The sequence below is a fragment of the Peromyscus eremicus genome, chromosome 8a (assembly GCF_949786415.1).
Source record: "Peromyscus eremicus chromosome 8a, PerEre_H2_v1, whole genome shotgun sequence".
NCBI lineage: Eukaryota > Metazoa > Chordata > Mammalia > Rodentia > Cricetidae > Peromyscus > Peromyscus eremicus.
In genome coordinates this window covers 76,817,006-76,839,749 of record NC_081423.1, presented here as the reverse complement: position 1 = coordinate 76,839,749, position 22,744 = coordinate 76,817,006, and the positions used below count along the sequence as shown (strand labels likewise).

At 37.5% G+C, this 22,744-nt stretch overlaps 1 protein-coding gene across 9 annotated transcripts in view; it reads right to left on the bottom strand.

Annotated features, from left to right (window-relative positions):
* Positions 1-22,744, bottom strand: part of Spag9 (sperm associated antigen 9) — a 134,390-nt gene that overhangs the window by 76,093 nt on the left and 35,553 nt on the right. For 5 of the 9 annotated variants that reach the window (XM_059271540.1, XM_059271537.1, XM_059271539.1 and 2 more), the window contains exons 3-4: positions 9,861-9,931; positions 3,650-3,744 (exon numbers count right to left, since the gene is read on the bottom strand). In XM_059271540.1, the coding sequence (XP_059127523.1) occupies positions 3,650-3,744; positions 9,861-9,931 (166 nt within the window). Of the gene's footprint in view, positions 1-2,766; positions 3,063-3,649; positions 3,745-9,860; positions 9,932-20,780; positions 20,819-22,744 lie in introns of those variants that run through there. The other 4 variants (XM_059271545.1, XM_059271542.1, XM_059271543.1 and 1 more) reach the window with 4 other exon arrangements.

The window sequence follows — 22,744 nt, the reverse complement described above, 5'->3', positions numbered from 1 at the left end:
GAGCAAGATCCAGGACAGGCACCAAAATTACACAGAGAAACCCTGTCTCGGGAAAAAAAAAAAAAAAAGTCAAAATACTAGCCATTCAATACTAGCCATTCTTTAGAATTTTCTTCCCATATGAGCTCCTTTTCACACAATATGAACACAGTTTTAAGCTGTTGAAGGACAGAGTCTTCTTTGAACCCAAGTTTTACTTTCCTATTCCATCTATACAATCTAAAACTTAAGTAAAATTCCCAACTCTCTATTTTGCTTTTATCAGTTTTTCAGAGAAATGGATCTCTAGGAAAGGGACTTTCAGCTGTCAAACAGATCAAAGATGCCAAGGGTTTCTCTGCTCTAGCTCAGAAAAATAGTATCACCATATGCTGTATCCATCAATTAGATAACTGATGGGGGAAGACATGTGGTTATATAAGTTTGATAGTATCCTACTCTCAAACAAAACTCTTGCAAAGCAAACACTAGTCTTGAACTTTGTTGGTGTGCATGTTGGTACTGTATGTATTAAACCCTTCAATAAAAGTCACAAAAAATTAACCAAAGAATGGAGAACTTGTAGAAAGATAGCAAGTGGCAGATTGAAATCCCTAAACTCAAACACCCACTATTACTGTCTAGCCATTTTACTCCCTAACAGAAGAAAGCTGTCAAGTATCAGAATCTTTGTTATATTCTCTAGCTAGTAGCTTTAGTTCCATACACTGATTTTTAAGTTGGTTATTTAAATATTAGTTTATATGTATATCTGATTTTGAAAATATTTATTTAAATAGCCTCTTGGCTATTTAACAACCAAAACAACTGATTAGTAATATCTACCCTACAGGTAAAGGGCAAGACAAAAGATCACATGCATTGAACAACTCACCACGTGGCAGATACAGAGCCAGATAATTAATTTACATTACTTGATCTAACCAACCAGGAAACTGGCACTGTTTTTTCAGGTTTCAGAATAGGAAAAATGATGTTCCAAGACTTTATGTAATAGTAACCAGCAGGACTGAGATTAAAACCAGTTCTATTAAAACTGTGAGGGGCTGGAGAGATGGCTCAGAGGTTAAGAGCACTGACTGCTCTTCCAGAGGTCCTGAGTTCAATTCCCAGCAACCACATGGTGGCTCACAACCATCTGTAATGAGATCTGGTGCCCTCTTCTGTATACATAATAAATAAAAAAAAAAACAAAAAAAAAAAAACAAAAAAAAAACAACTGTGAGATATACAAGTGACTGTGAGGTTGACCATGTATTTTGCAACTGTAATGAAGTGAAAATAACAGCTCACTTGATTTTTAAATCAAGTCACTGAGGTAAATACTTAAGAGGAGGAAACTAAGAGACGAAACAAATTGCCAAAGGCTGAAGGGCTGCATACATGGGACAGTGCAGCTCCAAGTTTAGCCACTTCATGGCACTGCCTTCTCCATCAGAACCTAAGCCTAAGACAGCCCTTAGCATTAGTCTTATATTAACATTACACATATTTTTGTGCCTACTGGTTTTTAATTTCCTTACCTCCTAAGTATACATAAACTCATACACAACTCTTTTGTGTAGTGATATATACAGAATAGTCAGATTATTCCTCATTTTATACACCAGGAAAGAGCCCAGTAGGAAACAGTAATCCCAGGACTGAAGGGAGACTGTTCCCGTAGGGTTCAAGGCCAGCTGAGGCTACATGACCTGTCTCAAAACAAATAAATAAGAAAATCAATGATCAAGTAGTTTTAGACCATGTAAGAAATCTAATTTCTGAGTGTTAAGACTAATGTGAGCTGGCCTATGAATAAAAAGAACCACATGGAAGGAACTACTTCCATTCTTCTTGCCTAAATTGGAATGAGGATGTATTTTTATAATCACTTAAACACTAATGAATTATAGTCTATGAACTTAAAACCATGTACACCGCAGAAATCTGAACAAGTCAGAGCTACTTTGAGCTTATGAGTTAGAAAACAAGTAGGCAAACCCACAAACATTTAAGATTTGGAAGGTGGTTTGCTCAGACTGCAAGAAGAGTGAACAAGAGCAAAGCTACCCAGGCTGGTGACCACCCCCACAGCAGGCATGGGCATTTGTCACCCAGGAGTACAAAGAAAATAAAGGGCGACATCTGACCAAACAATAGTGAATAGGCTTTGTACAGCTCTTGCTCTCACAACTTTGATGTGCAAATAATGAGGGAGAGGCAAAGGCATTCTATTTGTTTCTTAAGAATTTACATTTTTTTTAAGTTTAAAATATATTTTATGGTAGCAGAAATTATCAGTTTCCATAAGCTGTTATTAAAAATTATAAAACTGATAAGCAAACCTTTCATCAGGCAAAGGATAACTCAAACAAAATAAGCCTATATTCTCTGGGCAACCATTTGTGACACCCACAATAAAAGCTATTTGTTCCTCGATGCTCAGAAGCTAAATCCAGAGCTATACAAACTTGGACCTGGTACTCGGCTCTTGCTCTTCCTTACTCTTCACCATTCAGCCCACACTGACCTTGTATTGGTGCACAAGTACAACAGAATACCCCTTTCTTTGGTCTATAATTTCCAAACATAAAGCAGGGTTCCATTTAGGAACCTATAAAATAAGAACAGACATCCTAGCTTGAGGCCTTTTTCCATTGTCTGAAATCTGCGACAGAAATGGTTACAAAGTAGACCCACGGTGCTAAGAATTAAAAAAAGAAAAAGAAAGAAAGAAACCCAACACCAGCGGCGAAGCAGGAGCTTCCAAGCGAGACTGGGTACCTGAGTATCCTTGGTAGACTCTGCGTCAGCGCTGGCACACCGGTAGAAATAGAAAAGTGCACAAGCAGCAAAACAGAGAGAGACACTAGGATAGCCGAATTAACGACCACCGCCCCGCCAACAAAGCCAAACACAAACAGCAGCATGCATCCAGGATTCATGGCGCTGTGCTGGCATGGTGAAACGTCCGAACCAGGAGGCCTACACGGGGGCCAAAGCGGTATCTTTGTAGTGAGGATCTGTCATTCAGCTGCTGCCACAAAAACAATGCCATCAGCAGCAGCTTTCCACTCCATCCTGCAGCGGCTCCCAAGTGATGACGTTATTCCGCTCTCCCCGCCTCATAACCATAGAGCGGCTGCTCCTAGCATTTATGCGGCAACCCAGAGAACAGTCGACCTATTAACTATGTTCCTCTCCACTAAGAGTCTTGGCTTAGCTCATTGGCTACAATACCTAGAGATCTACATAATTTATTCACACTCCTACATCAAACAGATGGCTGGCTAATCCTTTCAAGCATGCCTCTCTGCAACAAAAAGGACCAATTATATGGGAGAAATGAAAATTTTTCGGCATACCCACAAACTGAAAGATTTCAGTTCTACTCCGATTTCCCACCAAGTATCAAAAAAAAATAATTAAAAACCTACAGTATGTTGCTAATAATTTATAAGGCTCATAATCTAACCTTTTTAATGGTATTTCTATTTTTGCATGCTACTCTTTCCCTTTGCACACCAACCACAATAGAGATTTTTTTTTTTTTTGCGGGGGAAGCAGACTAACTATTGTTTCCAGACTAAAAAACAGGAAAAACAGAAACAAAAGGTAGATCATTGACTTCACATTTTCTCAGGCAAAAATGTATAACAAAGCTTACCTAATTCTACTATGAGCTGTAGCCTCTAGTTGATCACTCCCTGAGAGCTGATGAAGTTTGGTTCTTTCTAAGTGTTCCATGTAATTATGGATCATCTATTTTAAGAAAGAAAAAATAGATACAAAATTTTAGGCTACCACCTAAAATAAAACACAGAATTATAACAAAGGAAACATTTTGGTACAACTTTCTTATTTACAAGATTACTCAACTTCATGTAAAGGAGCACTAAGGAAGGAAAGAATTATAATGGCAAAGGAATATGCAAATACTCACATTTAAGATGCTAAGATCAGTAAAAATGGCTAATATCTCCCTTTGCATTGCAAAAAATGGTTTTGTACAATATGTGATGTTATTAAATGAAATAATATTGGCATAAATAATACAAATTAGTACACAGACATTGGTAGGAGGTTATAAGAGACTGCTAGTTAAAAATAATAGTATTTGAGAAACCTAGTCACTTAAAATGAGAAATAAATGAATGTTAAACTTGAAAAAAAAAAACCCTGTATGTTCATCTTCCCACACTAAAATGAATTACCAGAGTAAAAATAAATTTCAATTTAATTTAGTAATGACAGCATTTCAAATTATTTCTATAGATTTATAGTTGAAAGAATTCAAAGTACTTTCTCCTGTGCTAATTTACTAACATCAGTATTTAATATAAACATCTATGGTAACAGTAACAGATCAATAGAAATAAAAGTAGTTTGATTCTGAGTCTGTTGTCCTCTTACTTCCACATATAACACACACACACACACACACACACACACACACACACACACACACAAAGAGAGAGAGAGAGAATTAAAAAAATATTTAAAAAAAACACTAGTTCAGGAGCTGAAGAGGTTGAATGACCTTCACGGGAACTCACAGACACCTGGTATATATACATACACATACAAATAAAAATAAAACTTAAAAAAAAAAGAAAGGCTAGTCTAAATGAGAAATGTTAACAGTAAAGAAATATGAATATAGAATTACAAGGCTATTTACATGTTTTATTTTAAATGTATTAGTTTCCTCTTTCATACCATTTTAAGAAGAATTTTTCATAAAATTTTTTGGTTGTACAGCAAATCAGAAATAAAGAGCTGCTTTCTTTTATCATGAAGAAACTTCAAGAATTAAACTGAGACTAATATAGCAAAATATTATATTTTGGGCCTAATATATGTAAATAAAATTGTCAAAAGGTTTTAGAAAGCCTCGGTTGAGTTCTTATACCGGACAGTAATCAGAGGCAATTTGTTCAAATGGGAGAATGTAAAGAAAACAGAAACTTCCTCCAGGTTGCTTTTATAGTAATTAGTCTATTCAATAATATATAATAATCAAAATATAAAGACAGAATCAATTTTACATCCAAATAGCTTATTATAAATTGATTTCCTATTATCTTAACTATTTACAATTTAGAAACTGCTACATTTGAAAACTTCAAATGACTGATTCTAGAGATGGCTCCCGGGCCTTCCCAAACAGTCCAAGGTGAAAACAGAGATGAGACTAAAGCAGCCCTTCCCAGGACAGAAGAACGACAAAACAGCAGCGATCATCGTGAACGCCACCATCTTCACCATTTTTAACTTAATTCGCAATATCACAATTTCATAGATCAACCCTAGGGATAGGATAAAATAACTTGCTTAAATTAAGTATCTAGCTAACAGTGAACGGTTTTCTGTCATTGGCTTTAAAGCAGGGACTCAAATCTGTTTGCTGCAGCTACTTGAGTAGTTAAACACTGCAGGACCCAGGTTGCATCTGCCCTTTTAGCTGACTCTCCAGGCAAGCAATGAGCTCATTGTCCTTTCTTCCTCACACCCACAAGAAAATCCTACGCCCTAAAGCATTTCCATATATTTAAAACAAGCTATATTTCACAAACAGAAGAAAAAAACTACACTGCACATAAAATTTTAATAATGATTTAGAGTATGGTTATGATTTTAAAAGGGGAGGGTGATAGGGGGAGAGGCGAGGCCAGTACTTCAGATAGAAAAGAAATTCAAGAGTAGAATAGGGCTTTTTTTTTTTTTTTTTTTTGGACAAGGTACAATTGAGTCTTCCAGTTTTAGCCCTCTTTCATCTCAGATATATTATCAATTATCTCAGTATGCAAATTAATTTGCATAACTAGAGGTAAATTCTGTAGCAGCTGGAGTCAAGCAGGATTCCAATTATACTGTCTGAAAAATTCTTGTTTGAGATAGGTAACCACTGTCCTTCACTGAGATGTCTTCACAGCAAAGGTGGACCCAGTGCTGACAGAACCAAAGAGCAAAGCAATAGTGAAGTTTCCAGAGCATGAAGTCTCACCTTCAGGCTTTCTACATGCAGTCCTCAAAGCTATTACCTTAAAATCACTGAGATTCTATGAGACAGAGAGGCTCAGAAAAGCATGTACAGCAGCGTTCAGCCTGTGGAACCTACAAATCAGGTTAGTTGTGATGGCATATATCTTAATGTTAGCACTTGGAAATGGAGGCAGAATAATAAGTAGTTTAAAGGTCCATCCTTGGCTACATAGCAAATTTGAGGTCAGTCTGAACTACATGACACCCTGTCTTAAACCAACAACAAAGGAAGTTGGAGAGATGGCTCAGTGGTTAAGAGCACTGGCTGCTCTTCCAAGAAGATCTCAGTTTGGTTCCCAGCACCTACATGGCAAATCCAGGTGATCTGACACCATTCGTTTTATGATAAAGAGTCTTGTTGAAAAGCTAGACTGACCTAGAACTCACTACTCTAGGTTAGTCCCTCAACCTCTGAAGTGCTGATAAGGCAGCTTATAAGCACATGTAGCAAGGTATGCATTCTTTTTTTTTTTCATTCTTTTAAGTAAATCCAGTAATGCACACAAATTTATTATTTGATTAGAGAACAGTTATCCACATTTTCAAAAAGAGCCAGAATAAATTTCCCACTGTTAGCAGTAAACAATGTGTTTGGACAAAGCACTATTCAAATAATTTTGTGTCTTTGAAAAATGTTACCTTCTTTGGAAGTAACAATAAATAGTGTCCCTTTCTCTGGAGACTTCCAGAGTTGACCTCTAAAAGGTACCCTAAGGGATTATAGAGCTATTTCTTCTTGCTAATTGACCAGACTCTATAGAGTAGATGGATAAACAGAAAACTTTAGGCTATAGTGAACAGACTCACATTTCAAAGCAGCCTTATCTGTGTTACATAAGCCTACTTTGAGGCAAATAAAACAGAGTCTGTCAGGGCAGAAGATAGAACCTCTTGTAACTAAAGGAGGGGATCCTATGAACGAGCTGTCAGTCAGAAGAGAAAGTTGCCTGATGACTGGACAGACCCAGATCGCTGACTTGGTAACCAAGCTTTTTCTTGAGACTATTTTTCTTCCAATAGTATACATCTCTGAAAAAACGGAAGCAGACAGAAAAATTATACCTTTTCCTGGGAAGTTGATGGCAGACTTTCTATAGAAATGTCTCTTCACTTTTATTAAATAAATATAAGGAAAATGAAATTTCATTTTATATTTGTTCTTTCAAGAATGTATATATTTAAAATGAATATAAATAATCTACATATACTTTAATACTATGTCACAATTTAATAATCTCCAATTACTATGAAAGTTAGAACTTTATTTAAAAACATCACTCATTACTATTTTTTTCACCTTGGTTTTTTTTGAGACAAGATTTCTCTGTGTAATTTTAGTGCCTGTCCTGGATCTCGCTCTGTAGACCAGGCTGGCCTCAAACTCAGAGAGATCTGCCTGGCTCTGCCTCTCGAGTGCTGGGATTAAAGGCGTGCGCCACCACCGCCCAGCCACTCATTACTATTAATTACTTTTGACAATTAAACATTCTTCTCTAAATATATTTTAAATTACCATCATTGATAAGGAATACAAGTAAATACTACATACAGGACCTTATTTACTCCGGTACTGAAATGAATAGTGTAAATGCATCAACCATAGGCTGTAACAATTAAGTTTTTTTAAAAATATTCTTACTCTAGTAAATGATATATTATTAAAACACATTGTTGTTTTGTTTTGTTTTCCTGGTTTTTCAAGTAGGGTTTCTCTATGTAGCCTTGGCTGTTCTCTAACTAAGAGATCCAACTGCCTCTGCTTCCCAAGTGTTGGAATTAAAGGTGTGAGCCACCACCCCCAGTTAGCATGGGTATTTTTTTTTAAAAAGAATACTTTTAAATTACTTTTTACTTTATGTGCATTGGTGTTTTCCCTGCAGGTATGTCTGTGTGATGTCATTGGATCCCCTGAAACAGGAGTTATAGAATGTTGTGAGCTGCCATGTGGGTGCTGGGAATTGAACCCTCTGGAAGAGCAGCAGTGCTCCTGCACTAAGTCACCTCTCCAGCCCCAAAACACGGGGTATTTTCAATATACTTTTAAAAACTGTTATATAGCCTACTCCCATCTTCCCAGGGCTCTCTGATCCTTTGTGGTCAATCTTTTCCTTCTCCTGCTCGGTATCAATTCTGTGAAGTTTGTGTTCCAGGTAGTAATACTTAATCCCAATCCCAAGAGTGGGAAAGAAATTCTGCACTATTCAAAAGCAAATGAAATTGAGTGTAATGTGATTTTATGGTGCTTAAAGCAGCAACACTGGTCTCTACCATAGACAGAATGGTTACACAAGCAATGGAAGAAAAATAGGAACTGAAGACTATAAACAGGGCTGTGGGGATCTCTCAATAATGTTGCTCAGCATGAGCAAGGCCCTGGGCTCAATCACCATCACCTAAATAAAAAGGTAGATAAAAACTAGAATCAAGTCAGGTAGTGTTGGCACAAATCTTTAATCCCAGCACTCAGGAAGCAGAGGCAGGAGGATCTCTGAGTTCAAGGCCAGCCTGGCCTACAGAGCAAGTTCTAGGAAACCAGGGCTACACAAGAGAAACCTTTGTGTGTTAGAGGGCAGAGGGGGAATATGTACAATGACAAAAAAAACCAACAAACCAAACAAAAAGAACCTAGAATCAGATATAACATAACACAGAATTAGTGAAGGGAAAATGGACAGAAGTGGTGGCACACACCTTTAACCCCCCCCCCCCCCACACACACACACACACTGGAGGCAGAGGCAGGTCCAACTCTGTGAGCTCAAGGCCAGCCTGGTTTACATAGTGTATTTCAGGCAAGCCAGGGCTACAGAAAGGAGACACAGAAAGAGGGGGGTAGGGGAGGGAGGGACAGAAGAGAGGAGAGGGTTGTAAAATTCATTTAGGTATGTGAATTCCAGACTGAAACACACAAAAACAATCATCACATTGACGAGACAGAAATAAATACAACATATTAAAAATTGACAAGCTCTTAAAAACAAGGGGATTATGTGCTGCAAATACTAATTTAAAATACTAAAGGAAGTGCACGCGTTTAATCCCAGCACTCTGGAGACAGAGGCAGGTGAATATCTGAGTTTGAGGCCAGCTTGGTCTACAGAAGTGAGTTCAAGGACAGCCTATCTCAGAAGCCTTGTCTCAAAATAAAACAAAACAAAACAAACTAAAGGAGGCTGCTGGCTCAGCAGTTAAAAGTCCTGGCTGTTTTTCCAGATGACCTAGGTTCAATTACTACCATCCATCCACATGGCAGCTAACAACCACCTGTAACTCAGTTCCAGTGGTCTTACGCCCTCTTCTGGCCTCTGAAGGCACTGTACTTATATGGTGCACACACAAGCAGTCATACACATAAAATAAAAATCTAAAAATTAATATATAAATAAATCTCAAAAAATATAAAATGCTGAAAATTAGAAACCCTTTAAACACATTTCAATATATTATAAATTTTATATAAATCCTTTACAACTAGATTATTTGAATGTGGAGATCGATACCAATATTTTACCAATGCAGAATTTTCCAAACTGGTAGCAAACCAATTTTCTCAGCATCATGTAAAGTTTTTACTATATGCACAAAGGTTCTGCTGGCCAACCAAGGAACTATCTTAAATAACTAAAATATTCTGTGGCATATACATTTCCTACATGGAAATTTAATTCTGAATTTAAAAAGAATAAAAGTCAACTTTGGTAAATGCCACATGACATCTAGTATTTTCTGGCAATGATGTCTACGAATTATTCTAATTTTCAAAGGAAAATTTAGACATATAAAGTCCATTTCTGTGCTCCAATATTAGCATAGTAAGAACATCCAACACCCACCTCAGTATGCCTCTGATGCAGTGCATTATATTCCTTCTTCAGTTCTGCTTCTCTTTCTTCAAGTCTGCTAACTGCAATCAAGATACATATACTTAATCAAAACAAATATAAAAAATTCACTTTTAAAAGGCTGTCTTTAAAACGTTGTGTTACCCATAAGCCTTAGCAACTTTACAGCCCAGTACTCCATGTGAAATTCTGCACAAAGTGACCTCATTTCATCATCCTCAAACACCATCTTCAGAGAAGAGAGTAAAATACCAGATTGGTTCTCTAACCATACATGTCTATCAGATCATCCTTCTACAGCTTTTTATACACTAGAGAATTAAAAAACAAATATCACACAAGTCTTAACCTTGTGTCAGATCCCAGATGGTTGATTTCAACCATTTTCGAGTATTAAGCTCTTTGTTCAGTACTAGCTGGATGACAACACCTCACTGTAAATAGTCTCTGCTTTAAGTCTTCTTGATTTCAGGGACTCATCTTCTTTTATTTAGCTCCCTCTGCTGGTAGATTTTGTGAAGTGCACTGATGTGGAGCAGGCTCACAAAATGCTTTGTCAAAACAAAAAGGAAAAAGTTTAGATTCTGAGACACAAAATATCAGGGTAGGTTTTTAAGGGCGACTGATAGCGAACAGGAGTGATTCAGAGGAGAGGGGTTCCAGGAAGCCCGTGAAGAAATGGACAATGCTGGGCTGACCTTAAATGAGCAAGTTCCAGATTACACTGCTGCTCAAGTAACCATGAGGCAGAGGCCGACTGGGCAACTGAAGATGTCCACTATGGCTAAGGGCAGCAGAACAGTTATAGTGCTAGAGGCATTGTCGAGACTCAATTAAGTCTGCTGGAAAGCCATGATTAATTGGAAATGTTCTCTTGTGTAAGGGTCAACAATTAGCTGCAAATGTATGAGGCTCTGGTAATGTGCAGCTTGTGCCTAAGAACTGGAGGCACAACTACTGTGAACTCTACTTCAAAAGCACATATACACTTCTATATGCCACGTGTTTGCATGTGAAGCACCAAATCAAACATTAATGTGCTGCCCAGTTTGGGGTTTGTATACATTTGCCTGCCAGAATTTGGTGAAATGTCTTTAAAATGAGTCATTATTTAGAACTCCAGCTCTTCCTGTTGTAATGTTTTCGTAACTCAAGCCTGTATGTCTCTGGCTCAGTAAATCACATCATGTTCCACAGCACTTGTGGATTGTACCTTCTTACAACAGCAAGTAATGAGCACATCTCCTGTTCACTCTATGCTGTGGCCCAAAGTCATAAGCCATTAATAATATAGATGCATTAGAGTAACACAAGGGATATTGAAACCTGACAATTTGTGGTGCTGCTCATTTAAAACAAAATACCAAAACAAAACCCAGGAAATCCACCCAAATTGTGGATATTTAGTAACAATTTCAAAGTAAAAATTTAAGGATTAATAGGAAAAAAGTATAAGGGCATTTATTTATTTGATGGAGACCACTCAGCAGTTAAAAGCACTTGCTGCTCTTGCCGAGGACCCAGGTTCAGTTCCCAGCACCCATGCCTGGCACTAAGTCTAGCTCCAGGGGATCTGATGTCCTGATGGCCTTCAAAGGAATTTGCATGCATGGGATGAACTCAGGAGCTCACACACACGTATACACACATACAAATAAAAAAATTTAAGTCTTTAAAAAGGTGTTAAGCTTGGGCAGTGGTGGTGCACGCCTTTAATCCCAGCACTCGGGTGGCAGAGCCAGGTGGATCTCTGTGGGTTTGAGGCCAGCCTGGTCTACAGAGCAAGATCCAGGACAGGCATCAAAACTACACAGAGAAACCCTGTCTCAAAAAAAACAAAAAAAAGGGGGTTGGGGATTTAGCTCAGTGGTAGATCGCTTGCCTAGCAAGTGCAAGGCCCTGGGTTTGGTCCTCAGCTCCAGGACAAAAAAAAAGGGGGGGGGGTGTTAAGCATTGCCTACACCTAATTATTAATTAAGCTTATTTTAAAGTTAAGGAAATCCCAAGACTACCAGACAAAACACTAATTTTTAATTACTCATCTGTGTCAATCCATATTTTCTTTTATATTTCTTCTTACATTTATTTATGTGCTGTGTGTAGTGGGAGGGGTGGCATGTATGCCAGAGGGCAACCTGCTGCAAGTGGTTCTCTCCTTCCACCATGTGGGTTCTGTGGAATTCAACTCAACTCAGGCTTGGTAAGCAAGTGCCTTTCTTTATTAACTAAGCCATCTTACCAGCCCTGTTAGTCAAGATAGATAATGTGCAATCAACAACAACAAAAAAGAGAGAGAGAGAGAAGCTAAAATAAAAGCCAAATGTCATTCACAAACTTCAATTTCAAATGTTTTGGAAAATAGAGTCCCATTATTCTGTCAACCCACTTGAAATAAATTAAGAACTGGACATAAACAGATTTTATTCTCCTATTATGATGGAAGCATCATTATTACATTGAATTTAGACAGAAGGATACTATGGTGATACAGCTAACTTACTAAAGGTCACAAAAGTGATTCTTTCCTAATGGAAGGGTCTGGGTACCATGCTATACAGCCTCTCAAGAAATGCTCTTTTTTTTTTTTTTTTTTTAAGATTTATTTTATTATGTATACAGTGTTCTGCCTGCATGTATACCTGCACACCAGAAGAGGGCACCAGATCTCATTACAGATAGTTGTGAGCCACCATGTGGTTGCTGGGAATTGAACTCAGGACCTCTGGAGAGCAGCCAGTGCTCTTAACCTCTGAGCCATCTCTCCAGCCCAGAAATGCTACTTTTAGACAGGCATGTTAGATCATACCTAGAACCCCAGCATTTGGGAGGTGAGACAGGACATGTATAGTGAGGTTGACATCAGCCTGGGTTACAGTGAATTCCAGGCCAACCTGGACTATAAACTCAGTCTCCAAAAAAGCAAAAGAGAAATACTTTTAATCTATTTTGTATGATGGAACCTACTTTTAAAATTTCCCTGGGGGTGGAGCTGGAGAAATGGCTCAGTGGTTAAGAGCACTCACTGTTCTTATAAGGGACCCAGGTTCAATTCCCAGCACCCATATGGTGGCTCACAACCTATAACTTCAGTTCCTGGGGATCCAACACCCTCTCCTGGCCTCCACAGGCACCAGGTACATGCATAGTACACAGACTCACAATGCAGGCAAGACACTCATACAAAGGAAATAAAAATAATTTTGAAAGTTTTTCACTGAGGAGAGAGGATAAGAATCAAACAAAAGTTTACTCTGTTCTCTTATGGGATAACCCAGTATCAGACACTTAAGCAAGCATCAAACTGCCAAGTGAAAATGCATGCTCAGCTTTATGAAACATCAGGGAGACTATCTTTGCTTGGATATGGTTTGTCCCCCAAGGGTTTGTGTGTAACAGGCTTGGACCCCATGGTGGCAGTGTTGGGAGGTGTTATGAACCCTGTGATATGAGGACTGGTGAGATCCCTGGGTGACTGGAAAAGCTGTCCTTAGAAGAGATTAAGATAGCTCTCAGCAGATTTCTGAATTCTCATAAAAGCAAGTTGTTAAAAGAAAGAACCTGATCCCTAATTGCTCTCTGGCTTACTGTTTGGAGAAGCTCCCACATATGCTATCAGCATCGTGACGCCATCTGTCACTACGTCTAGGCCAGAGGCCCAACAAGTCCCAACTCCTATGTCTTCCACTTTGGACCTCCAGAACTATGAACTAAATGAATCTGCTTTCAGGCATTTTGTTAATAGTAATGAAAACCCATTAATATATGCACTAGGGTGAATAATCAACATTCTATAGATCAAATTGGTTAAAATAAATAAGACACTAAGTGCTTGCTAAAAACTGGAACAAACAGAACTTTCATACATTGCTGGTAGAATATAATGCTACAATCAATTTGAAAACAAGTCGGGTTGTGCTGGCACATGCTTTTAATCCCAGCACTTGGGAGGCAGAGGCAGGTGGATCTCTGTGAGTTTGAGGCCAGCCTGGTCTACAAAACCGGTTCCAGGACAGAAAAAACCGTCTTGGGAAAAAAAAAAAATCAATTTGTATACAGTTTGGCAAGAATTCATAAGGCTGAATGTTTTCCAACCCTATGACAAAATATTTTACTGCTAGGAAATACATCATTATAATTTGGATATGAAATGTACCTTAAAGGACTGTGTGTTGTAGACTCTTTGGAGACATGACTGATCAAACCTCATCAACAGAACCTACAAAACTTCCACCCTGGTCCAGCCAAAGCAATGAAGCCAGTCAAACTGGACTCAAACCTCTGAAATGAGATAACATAGACCTTTCCTCCACTGAAATGTTTTCATTGGGTATTTTTGTCACAGTGATGAAAAGCTTACTACCACACACCCAGAGGCATTGAAAGTGGTGTTCAATCATCCAAAGCTGAAAAGAACCCACCTGTCAACCAATAACCAAGTGGAGAAACTATTCAAATACAGGAATACTATATAAGAATGAATAAATTATTTTCAAATTCATCATGGACAAATGCCACAAATGTGATAGCAAAAAAAAGCAGAAATTAAAAAATACAAAAACAACAGAGTGTTCAAAGAATTTACAGTGGTTACACCAAAGGGATGGATTTAGTTGCCTATTAACCATCCTACTCCAGTTCAAACACAATGTGCATCTATCTACTCACCTAGGAACTCCCTTTAGCTTGAATATTCATTTAGCCTGTCCTCTAACAATTACTATGTGTTATGCATAGTATGCATAGAGCACAACATTTAAACAGACTATCTGGAACCACTACAAACAATTTGTGCTCTTCCAACTGCAGAATTTAAAAGAGAATGCTACCATAGTGGAGAATTATAAAAAGAATGAAAAGGAAAAAAGGATGGGTATGCAAGGATAAACCAGAATTATTCTTTTGAAGGTTATATTGTATATAATTTTACTATGTTAAAGTTAAAACCTTCCTTTTTGATTAGATAGAAAAGGGGAAATGCTGGGGGATATCTTTTCTGTACACCATGAGTATGTGTTGTTCTGATTGGTTGATAAATAAAGCTGCATTGGCCTATGGCAGGGCAGCTTAGAGGCAGGTGGGAAATCTAAGGAGAGAGACAGGAAAGAGAAAGGCAGAGTCTGGCCTGCCACCCAAGGAACAACAAGATAGCAGACCGGTAAGCCATGGAGTATGTGGTAAAACATAATAGAAACAGGTTAATTTAAGATAATGAGCTACCTAGCAAGAGGCCTGTCATAGACCATACGCAGTTTGTAAATAATATTAAGCCTCTGAGTGATTATTTCATAAGCGGCTGCTGGACTGCAGGGCCAGGCAGGACTAGAGAAATCTTCTGGCTACAAATTTCCACTAAAGAAGTATAATATGTATGTCCTTTGATACATAATATTCTTTTTTACCCTGATACGCTTGCAACAATGCCCAAAGGCATAAAAGAGGATAACCTATAAAAATGTCTAACAATGCTAAACTGGGGTTACCCAATGTCATCATTAGGAAGTTATGAAATGAAAGTCATATATATGATAGAATATAATGCTTTACTGTCTTACTGTTACATGACTCAGTAAATTAACCGAGTTAATATTTGCAAAGGACAAAGAATAGTGCTGGCATAAATATATTTTCCAAACAAAATATAATAATTATAGGTGCTTCTTAAAAGGAATACATTCTATCTGCAAATATCAATATATGATTGTGCCTACCAGGAAATGGACAGCTGCTGAAAATGTATCACAGAAAATAAAAAATACAAAACTAGGCCAAAGGCGCATACCTTCGATCTGAGCAGGCAGATCTGTGAGTTCAAGGCCAGCCTGGTCTACAGAGTTAGTTCCAGGACAGCCAGGGCTACACAGAGAAACCCTGTCTCAAAAAACCAAAATAAGTAAATAAATTAGATAAAAAAAAATAAAATAAAATCTATAACCAGGCATGATGGTACATGCCTTTAATTCCAGTACTTGGGAGGCAGAGGTAGGGGGACAGACTGGTCTATGTAGTAGAGTTCCAGACTAGCCAGGGCTACAGAGTGAGACACTTTCAATAAGTAAATAAGTAAGTAAGTAAGTAAGTAAGTAAGTAAGTAAGTAAGTAGATAGATAAATAAATTAATTATTTAATAAATAAATAAATAATTAGATAGATAGATAAATAAATAAATAAATAAATAAATAAATAAATAAATAAATAGCAATATGAGCAGTAAGATGTCTACAAAATCAAAACAGTTGTCTCCCAAAGCATTTCCCAAAGCAGCTCTTTCCTATAATCTTAGTCAGGCAAAAGCCCTGCAGCCACCCCCTCACACCCACACCTGTTCTTTCCTTCCCTCCCTCCCTCCTTCCTTCCACATCACAATTCCAACTCTTACGTCAAACTGAAATATTTCTCACAAGCTCGTAAGTTGTGCACTTGGTCCCAAGCTGGTGGTTCTATTTTGGGAGATGATGGAAATAGTAAGAGGGGGCCTAGTTGGAGGAGGTAGGTTACTGGGCCATTACTTTGAAGATTACATCTGGTCCTCACTCCTTCCCTCCATCTCTGCTTCCTGTCATATCCTCCCCACCCAAAGGATTGAAATCTCTGATACCATGAGCCAAAATATATCTTTCCTCCTTCAAGCTGTTCAAGCCAAGTATTTTGTTACAGCAGTGAAAAGACTTCAATGCATCTCATTTTCAAAATAAATCTAAACCGGGCATGGTGGTGGTGGCTTTAATCGTAGCACTTGGGAGGCAGAGGCAGGAGATTTCTGTGAGTTCAAGGCCAGCTTGGTCTACATAATGAGTTCCAAGGTAGTGAGAACTACATGGTAAGATCCTGTCTCAAAACCAACAATAACAAAAAATAATAAATAAATCTAGAATCTGACTTTTTTTCCATCTCTGCCATCAAATCTTATTCTAGCATATCATCTAACACTTGTACTATTACAATTATCTCCTGACTAGTATTTCTACTTAGCTTTTGCTCTATATTCTCAAAACAGTAGCCTGGGTAGAACACCATGCTCAAAATTCTTCAGTGAGCCAGGCAGTGGTGGCACACACCTTTATTCCCAGCACTCAGAGGCAGAGGCAGGTGGATCTCTGTGTGTTCGAGGCCAGCCTGGTCTACAGAGTGAGTTCCAGGACAGCCAGAGCTACACAGAGAAACCCTTTCTCAAAAAAAAAACAAAAACCTTCAATGATTCTTGTTTTGTTTAAAATAGGGAAACACTCTTAAAATAGTCCACAGATTTCACAGATCTAATGTGTCAAGTCACACCACCCTTAATTCCCAAACCCCATGGAGAACACTGATGTCTTGTTAAGGACTAAACTGTACCTTCATTTCCAAAACACACAGATGGAGGCCCTAACTCCCAATGCAGTCAACTGTGTTTGGCAATAGTCTTTAAGACTGTAATTAACAGCCAAGGACACTGACCCAACAGGACTGGTACCCTTCTAAGACAGAACACTAGAGTTCTCTCTGTAGACACACAGCAATGGCCATTTGGGCATGCAAATGACTTTCTGCAAGCCAAAGAGAAGTGCTTCCAGGAAGAAAAAATAAAAAAGTAACCTGGTTATAGCTTGATCTTGACCCCTAACTTCCAGATCGTGACAAATAATATTTACATTTGTATTTTATTTTGGTAGCTTTCATAAACTAAAACACAACTAAATATGGTAAGTATACCTTAGAAATGCTTAGATAAGCATAGTACTTCCCAAGACTTGGCCAAGTTACACAGCCTATAGCTTACAGAAACAGGTCCTGATTGATTTTTTATTAGCTTGCATTTTACTGAAATGTACCCCTTTGCAAAACTGTTGGGAACTAGATATTACACCCTATATAGGATTAATTTCCATGTTTCCAATATTTATTTGAATTAATATTGATCATCATTAGGATGATCCTTAAATATTCCTTAAAGGTCAATTGCTTTTTTTTTTCCCCCCTGAAAACAAGTCTTTTTTTTTTTCAAGACAGAGTTTCTCTGTGTAGGTTTGGTACCTGTCCTGGATCTCGCTCTGTAGACCAGGCTGGCCTCACAGAGATCCACCTGGCTCTGCCTCCCAAGTGCTGGGATTGAAGGCGTGCAATACCACCGCCCAGCTGTTATGTTTTTCTTGAACATTTCAGATTACTCCCATTCACAGTTTTCTAGCCATTATGATTATTTTCTGCTTCATTTATTTTCATGTGGCACCATGAAAATAAATTATTTTTCCCTAAAACATACAAATCTGAGTGAGATACCAAACACCTGTAACCCAGTGCTTAGAAAAGTGAAGCAAGACAGTTTGAAATCAGCCTAGCCTTATAGCAAAGAAACTGTTGACTGACTGATAGGTAGTAGGTAGGTAGATGAATGGATGAATGGATGGATATATTAGATGTGATAGACAAATACATACATACATACGTACATACAAGATAAATAAAAAGGTGTTACAGAATACAGACTACTTGTCCCTTATGTGTTAGTATTTTTTGTTTGGAGACAGGATCTTACTATATAGTCTTGGCTGGCCTGGAGCTCACTATATGTATTAGGTTTTTTTATGTTGTCTTTTGTTTCTTTTATTTGTTTTTAAAGCAGGGTCTTACCCCTGTGTAGCCCAGGCTGGCTTCAAAACTCACAGTAATCCTCCTCAGTATCTTGAGGACCAAGATTATAAGTGTGCAAAACTGCATCTGGTGTTTCAATGGACTTTTAAAAATAGACATACAATGGAGCCCATCCCTTGTCCCAACACAAACACAACTCTCCCTCTGTCACCATCCTTGGAAGAGTGGCACACTGTCTCTGATCTTTGTGCTGTCTTCAGAGTTTTTTTCTTTTCCAGAATATCATATAGTCAGTACATAGTATTTTCAAGTTACACCATACATACATACATTCATACATACAAGTCATACATACAGTACATAGTATTTTCAAATTATTTTTTTCACTTAGTAAGTATGTATTTGAGGTCATTCCCTAACTTTTTGTAGCTGAATTATATCCATTATATAGATTGCCATTATAGTTTATTTTTATCAGTTATTTTCATAAGAGCTAAATGCCCATTAAGTCAAAAGTTTTAATTCTCTTAATTAAAAATATATTTTAATACACTTTCAATTAGGTTGGGCATGATGGCACTTAGGAGACAAAGGCAGGAGAATCAGGAGTTCAAGGCCATCCTCAGCTACATATCAAGTTCAAGACCTGCCTGAGTTAAGTTTGATTTTGTCTCAAGAAAACAAATGAAAAAAAAAAAAAATCACCTTCTCTTTCTCAAGTAACCCACAGCAGGAAGAACACAGATAGTTGCTAAACTTTAAATACATTAATTCCCTAGGCTCAACACTAAACCAAAATCACCACCTAACAAAAGCTGCTAAGCTGAGGCAAAGGCCTCCTTTATTAACCAAAGTGGTTTCCTAATGCATACCCCTATTCCTAGTTATGTGTTCTACCCCTATGCCTAACCCATTATAAACCATTTACACCCAATCCTCCCCTTCTGCTCTAGTCTTCCAAAACTTGTAAGATGTTATCAGAAACACTTAACATTTCAAATTTTACATGAACAAGAAATAACGTAACAAGCCATTATACAGTCACGTGTCTTAACAATGGAGATACACTTTCAGAAATGCCTCACTATCCAATTTCCTCACTGTGTAAACATGCAGGTACTCACACAAACTGAGCTATGATGTCACGAGGTGATAAACTTCACAGGACTTCTGTGATAAATGCAGTCCATCAGACTGAAACATTATTGTACCGTCTGTAGCTATATAATTTTCATGGCTTGTATGCTACAGTAACCAAAGTTAAGTTTAAAACGTACTTTAGCTTTTAAACATATATTAAAGTCTTCATAAAAGGTATTCTAGCTCATAGAGCCACGTGTTAAGAGTAGTTATGTCTTTGTTACTGGGAATACACCTCTGATAGTAATTTTCTCATTCCTAATGCTGACAAAAAAGTATCTAGACAGAAACAGTTGATAATTTTCTGTGTTTTGTGTTTTCTTTACCTGTACTATAATTAAATACCAATATTACCTTTTTAGGCACATATACTACAAATTATATAAATATCATACAACATGATTACATAAGTACATTAATTATGTACTATATACATATGCTCAGATAATATAATGTATAAAGATTAATAATACAAATTCAGAAGCACTCACTCTTTTCTGAACATACAATAACTCCATACAACAACATACTCAGTAAACAGATTACTCAAGGCCTGAGTAACAGTAAATGGTATAACCACTTCTGGAAATACAGGGAAAGCCATCTTTAGAGCCCTGAGTGCCACTAAGGAACCAGTAAAGCAGAAAAAAAAGCGGGGGGGAAGAAAAGGGAAAGTAGGAAGGAAAACCCCATCTGGACAAGAGCTGTACACATCCCCACAGCCTCAAGTACCACAAAATTAGCCAACACCTATGCTACATTACCTCTAAGATATAGTAAAAGATCATTTCTTGTTAATGACTGAACCCAAACTTTAAAAAGATTTCAGGAAAAACCTTAAACTCTTGTGATTATTATACTCATTAAGACTAGCTACATATAACCCAGAATTTGCTGGAAATAAACAAGAATCTATTTATGATTATCTATTCCCAAACAACAGATAAGCAATCTGCCAGTTTTTAACTGCTAATTTTCTGGGGAGAAAAACAAAATAAAATCATGGAGTCTAAAAGGGAAAGGGGGAAGGAGCAAGAAATAGAACATTCAAAAAATAATCTAAAACTTCCCCTCCTAATAAAAGCTGATGGAAACACTTTAGCTCATTTTGAATGCTCTTTCTATCCGGCTTTCCAAAGAGCATGAGGATATGATTAAGGCAGGAAGAGCCACCTGCTCTGCCGGCTCAAAATCAGAGCTTACCTCCTCAGATTGGTGGCCTTTGCCAAGTTTGGAACACCTTCCATCTCTGTTGTCTTCTGCCCCATCAGACTGCTGATAGGCCTATGGGGGGAAGAAAGAGAAACAGACCTGCTAGAATGCCACATCCGACTATTATTTGCCTTCTCAAAAGGAAGCATTAGTTCTTACTGTTCATGAAGGCAGATAATCCAATTGTTAACTGGACCTCAAAGGATTAACATCGCCTTTCAGGGATTCTCCTTCAACAATTTAGCATCACAAGTCCAAAAAGTAAACAAGAACCAAGTGCTGACTTAAGAGCAAACAACTCAGACAACACATCAAAAGTGAGAGAAACCTGTCCTTGACCAAGGCTTTCACCACATCTGTCACAAGATTTTCAGAAAGATATTTCATGTCATTAATCAAAAACAAAATGTTCAATGGTATTTTTAAACTCTCATGAATCAATGATCCTTAAAACAGAAATGTGATAACCTCAAAAACTTCCAGTGTTAAGAACTTCTAACAATCTATGTCACTGCCTTCAAGATGTCTCCCATGCCACAACAGAAATCTGGCTTCTCTCCAACCTACAGCACATATACCTGTGTTATCGTCCACATGATCACAAAATACTTCCTCCTAACGTATCAAAACCAACAAAATGACTTCCTTAAATTTAATCTTCTGATATTACAGAAAGACAGCTTGGTATCTGCCTTAGCCATTCATCCCTTTATATATTTGAGAGGAAAATCAATTAATTCATTTTCCTGTTCTCTAAATTAAATTTATTCATAAAAATCAAATCTCTGATACCTTTAGTCCTAGATATTAACTATAAATTACATCTTTAATATTCTCAATAGAAAACGCTACACTATAAAGGTGAGGGCCCAAATACAGACAATAAAACATAAACCAGAGCAGAAGACAGTGGTACCAAATGATGCAGGAGTAATAACTATTATCATCTGCACAAATGCTACTATACTGATTTTCTGTTTTGCCTTTTGAATACAGGCTTTTTTAAAAAGCCCTCAAATAAAGTTTATTAAATACACAGATTTCCAAACAAAAGAACTAGACTCAAATTAAAATGAATTAAAAATAACCTTTTGCACAATTCCAAGTTCTTTTTTTCAATTAGGAAATATAAATCTGAAACTTCTAAAGTTACCTTTTAAAAAAGCACATGCTTTCAACAAAACCACAAATCATCTAACTTTACCACTCTAAAAATTATGTAGAAGAGATTTTTCTATTGACAAGATGAAACTAGAATGGGTAAAATGACTTATTACAGTATTAATCAACATTTTCAGATTTCTTTTTCTTGCAGTGCTGGAGACTGAAGCTAGGGTCTTACACTAGGCAGGCATTCTACTACCCAGCAATGTTCCTTTCCTCTCTTCAGAATATGAGTATTTACTGCAAAGCACAGGAAAGGAACTGACAAAGGTTTCATCAGCCTGAAGGTTTAGGCTCCCTAAAATATTAACATAGACATGAAAACAGACCTAATAAACTTAAAACTATTTCTCTTTCTTCTGAGGTGTGAAATTCTCAACTATCAATCACCTCATTAACAGCCCTCAGCTTGGAAGGTCTGTTTGGAGCCACGTATTCTTTTAAAACACAGCATGGTAATGACTATAGTAGTGTTACAGAGTCTCCAACTAATAAAGTGGCTACCGCTATGACAAAGAAATAAATGTTTTCCTTCCAATAACAAAGTCTCCAGATGAAGGCTTAGAGCATCTACTAGACTAAGATCTTCATCAAATTGGAAAATGAATGTCTCAGTGAGGTACAGAAATGGTAGAGAGATTAAAACAGGCTGTAATACATGTTTTTAGTCTTCAACGTTTTCCATTAATTTTCAAAAATGGATTTTCAAGCCAAACATGGTGGTACATGCCTTTAATCCCAGCACTGGGGAGGCAGAAGTAGGCAGATCTCTGTGAGTTCAAGACTAGCCT